At 57.2% G+C, this 3184-nt stretch overlaps 1 protein-coding gene across 1 annotated transcript in view; it reads right to left on the bottom strand.

Annotated features, from left to right (window-relative positions):
* The window catches only part of LPCAT4 (lysophosphatidylcholine acyltransferase 4), an 8305-nt gene that overhangs the window by 4470 nt on the left and 651 nt on the right, over positions 1-3184 (bottom strand). Inside the window, exons 3-8 of the mRNA XM_027772325.1 lie at positions 1734-1876; positions 1216-1436; positions 754-866; positions 563-623; positions 201-259; positions 8-41 (exon numbers count right to left, since the gene is read on the bottom strand). Coding sequence (XP_027628126.1) covers positions 8-41; positions 201-259; positions 563-623; positions 754-866; positions 1216-1436; positions 1734-1876 — 631 coding nt within the window. The remainder of the gene's footprint in view (positions 1-7; positions 42-200; positions 260-562; positions 624-753; positions 867-1215; positions 1437-1733; positions 1877-3184) is intronic.

The following is a 3184-nucleotide window of genomic DNA, read 5'->3' as shown; positions in this document are numbered from 1 at the left end:
ACTCCCCCTCCAGGGCCCCTCCATGCCCAGCTGGTGGTGTCCTGTGGCAGAAGAGGTGAGAGAAGGGCTACTTTTCTTCCCTGGAACCGGGCATTCGTCTTCTGGCTGAGGCCCTGCCCCTGCCCCTGCCCCCGCCCCAGTCCCCTCCCAGATGCACACCCCATCATGGCACCCCCCCGCTTTCTTGGATGAAGACTCACCAGACTGTTGGGGTAGCGGATGAGGACAGGCTGCACAGGCACCCCTGCGATGAAGGCTCCTAAACCCCATTCCATAACCACCCCCCCAAACCAGGCAGAGGTTAGCACACTGAGGTAGCTAAAAGGCATAACGTGTGAGGTGTGGGGCAGTTATCAAATGAGACCTGGTCTTCCTCCTCCATTCGTTTATAATTTTCTCTGTGATTCTCGAACAAGTCAGCCTTAACTGGGAGGTTCCCTGTCTCCATTCCTCCTCCAAGGCTCCCCACCCTGCCACTTCTTGGGTGAGTCCAGAATCCCTCCCCAAATCTGGGGCTCCTCTCCCTCACTATCAGCCCACCCCTCACTACTGTTTCATTTACCTGGTTTGAACTTAAGCAATGCCTTCTTGTTGGAGCAGGTGCCCTCAGGAAAGAATAGCACCTGGGGGAAAAGACCCAAGGAGCAGAATGAGGGAGGGAGGAGAGGGGAAAGGAAAGCTCCATTCAGGAGCACGCAGAAGATGAGGAGAGGGTTGCAGAAGATGAGGAGAGGGTCGAATACTCTTACCCACCTGGGGCCACTTGCCTCTGGAAGTGGCCCGCCTTCGGACCTCCTCCACCACTCTGCGGCGAGAAGCCGGGTCATGCCGGGACACTAGGATGGCTTGGTTAAATCGCAGAAGGGCTGGTATTGAAAAAGGTACAAGAAAGAGCCACTTGGTTCCTACCTGGAGGCATTAACACCTGTAGCCTTCACTTCCTCCACAGTATAAGACAGTTCTCAATGTCTCTGCCCTGGGGATAAACTCTTTTCTGTACCTGTCCTTTTGGAGACTGACCTGAGCTTCCTCCAACACCTTCCTATGTGCCAGCTCTCAGGGATGACATGACAAATAGGGTTAATTTACAGTTTCTTTGCCTTCTGGGCTTCTCCCTCCCCACTTGAGGCTACTTCCCTCCAGTGTCTCAACTCCTGACTTTTGCTCCCAAGAGAGTTGTCATTCCCAGTCCTGATCCCCCTCGAACTCTCTCACCTCCAATAACAGGCACAGAAAGGTTCTCGGCTCGGGACACAACCTTGGGCAGGTCACAGGGCAGCAGGACAATTGGGTCAAAGAAGGTGGAGTGGGGGGCCGCAACAAGGACAGGAGCTTGAAGGCGAGAGGCCCGCTGCCCTCGAACACGAATCCGGAGGAAGCCCAGCAGGAAAAAGAGGAGGCGGCTCAGGCCCAGCACCCCGTTGTGGCACACAGTCCTGCACCGGAGAGGGGCTGGGTGTTAGTGGAGGCAGCAACTCTGTCACCCGCCCTCAGGTTCAGGCACCCAGGAGAGAAGGACATCCCTCTATTGTCCTCAAATACTAGGGCCACAGGGCTGAAGGCACTAGCTACTGTGAGACATCAGGGAACATGGCTGAGAGGTGAGATCTGAGTCGTCTCACCTGCTTAAGACAGCTTCCAAACACCCTCTCCTCTTCTTCTCAAAGGGCGTGGGGGACAGGAGGGATAGCAGGGAAGATAAGCAGAGGTTCTGGGGTGAACCCCCCACTTACTTCCTCCATCCTGTAAGTGGTTCCTGAAGCTGCTCCTCAGTAAGACCAGCTACTTGCAGCCAGGCAAAGGGCCAGAGGAGAAAGAGCACGATAAAGGCCAGAAGCACTCGGATGGGGGCCAGCAGTGCCCCCAGGAGGCAGAACTGCAGAGTGGGAGAGAATGCCACTCAGGGCTGGGAGAGTCTTTCTCTCCCAGCACATCCCCTCTCTCACAAGGATGGACCCAGGAGCAGGGAGCCCTCCTTCCAGGTGATAAGTGGCATGAGCACATGAGCAGGAACTGGGATCCGGGGTGGAAATCAAACTCCAGTGAGGGCAAGAGGATAACAGATGAAGAGCATCAGAGGCTTAATTTTCCTCTCTTTCACGTGGTCCCCACCCCACCTATAAAATCAAATGGCATAAAACGCATCTAGCACTTGGGAAGGCTGTGAAGAGGATTTAGGGAGATAACGCATGAAAAGTGCCCAGCACTGTGCTCCATGAAAGCAGGTGAGAGAGAGGTTTTCCTCCCCCACATCCCATTCTATAAAATAGCTCCTCCGTCCAACAGAAACCAGGTGCATAGTGCTTTCACTTTGGGCCGGAAGGCAGAGGCCTGGAACCCCAGAGGTCCACTTTTCAGGCCTCGGGGTTAATCTCTAATATTGTACTGCCCACCAGCAATTCCACTACGCTGGGAGGGCGGGGGAGGGAAGAGCTCGGTCCGACCCCACGTGGTAGGGGTTACCAGGAGCCAGCATAACTCCTTGGGCTGCCCTAGGGAGAGAGCAGGTAAACAAACCTAGCCCCTGGAGCCTGCCTCAGGGGAGGTGATGACAGCAGAAACCTTGGACACTCCCTCCCCACACCACCTCCCAGTTCCCCTAGGCTGGTGCGGCCCTCCACTTCCTGTAGCCAACCCCCCTTCTCAGCCTCCCTGCCCCCACCGGGAGGTGCTGCAGTGCGGGGGTGGGGGTGGAAGGAGAAGGGGTGTTGTTGGAAGGGCACAGGGACGCAGGCTCGGGGCCTAAGTCACAGCCCGGGAGGAACCGCTGCCCCCACCCCGGCCTCCCGTGGCCTCCAACTCCATCGCAGCTCGTCAGGCTCCGCAGGATGTAATCTGCATTCCCCAGTGTCCTCCATCTCTTCCACCCTGCTCCCCTGCAGTCCTCCACTCTCACCTGCTCAATTCACCTTCCAGCTTGTCTATCGTCCAAGCCCACGTTCTCTCCAGTACTCCTCGCCCACCCCCGAACGCCCCCACGTGCGCATCTCGGGTCTCAAGCTCCGCAACCCTCTCCAGTTACCTTCCAGATCCCCATGTCCTACCTGCCAGGGCTCCATGCGGCCCCATTTTCCTATCCCCACGAGTCCTCCCAGGGACCCCTGCCCACACCTTACCTTAACCCTCTGGAGGCGGGAGAGATGTAACTCATGCAGGAAGGGGTTGGGGGGCGCTGGGGGCCCGG

The sequence above is a fragment of the Tupaia chinensis genome, unplaced genomic scaffold (genome assembly GCF_000334495.1).
Source record: "Tupaia chinensis unplaced genomic scaffold, TupChi_1.0 Scaffold000037_21, whole genome shotgun sequence".
Taxonomy (NCBI): Eukaryota; Metazoa; Chordata; class Mammalia; order Scandentia; family Tupaiidae; genus Tupaia; species Tupaia belangeri.
This window is presented reverse-complemented; position numbering and strand designations above follow the sequence as displayed.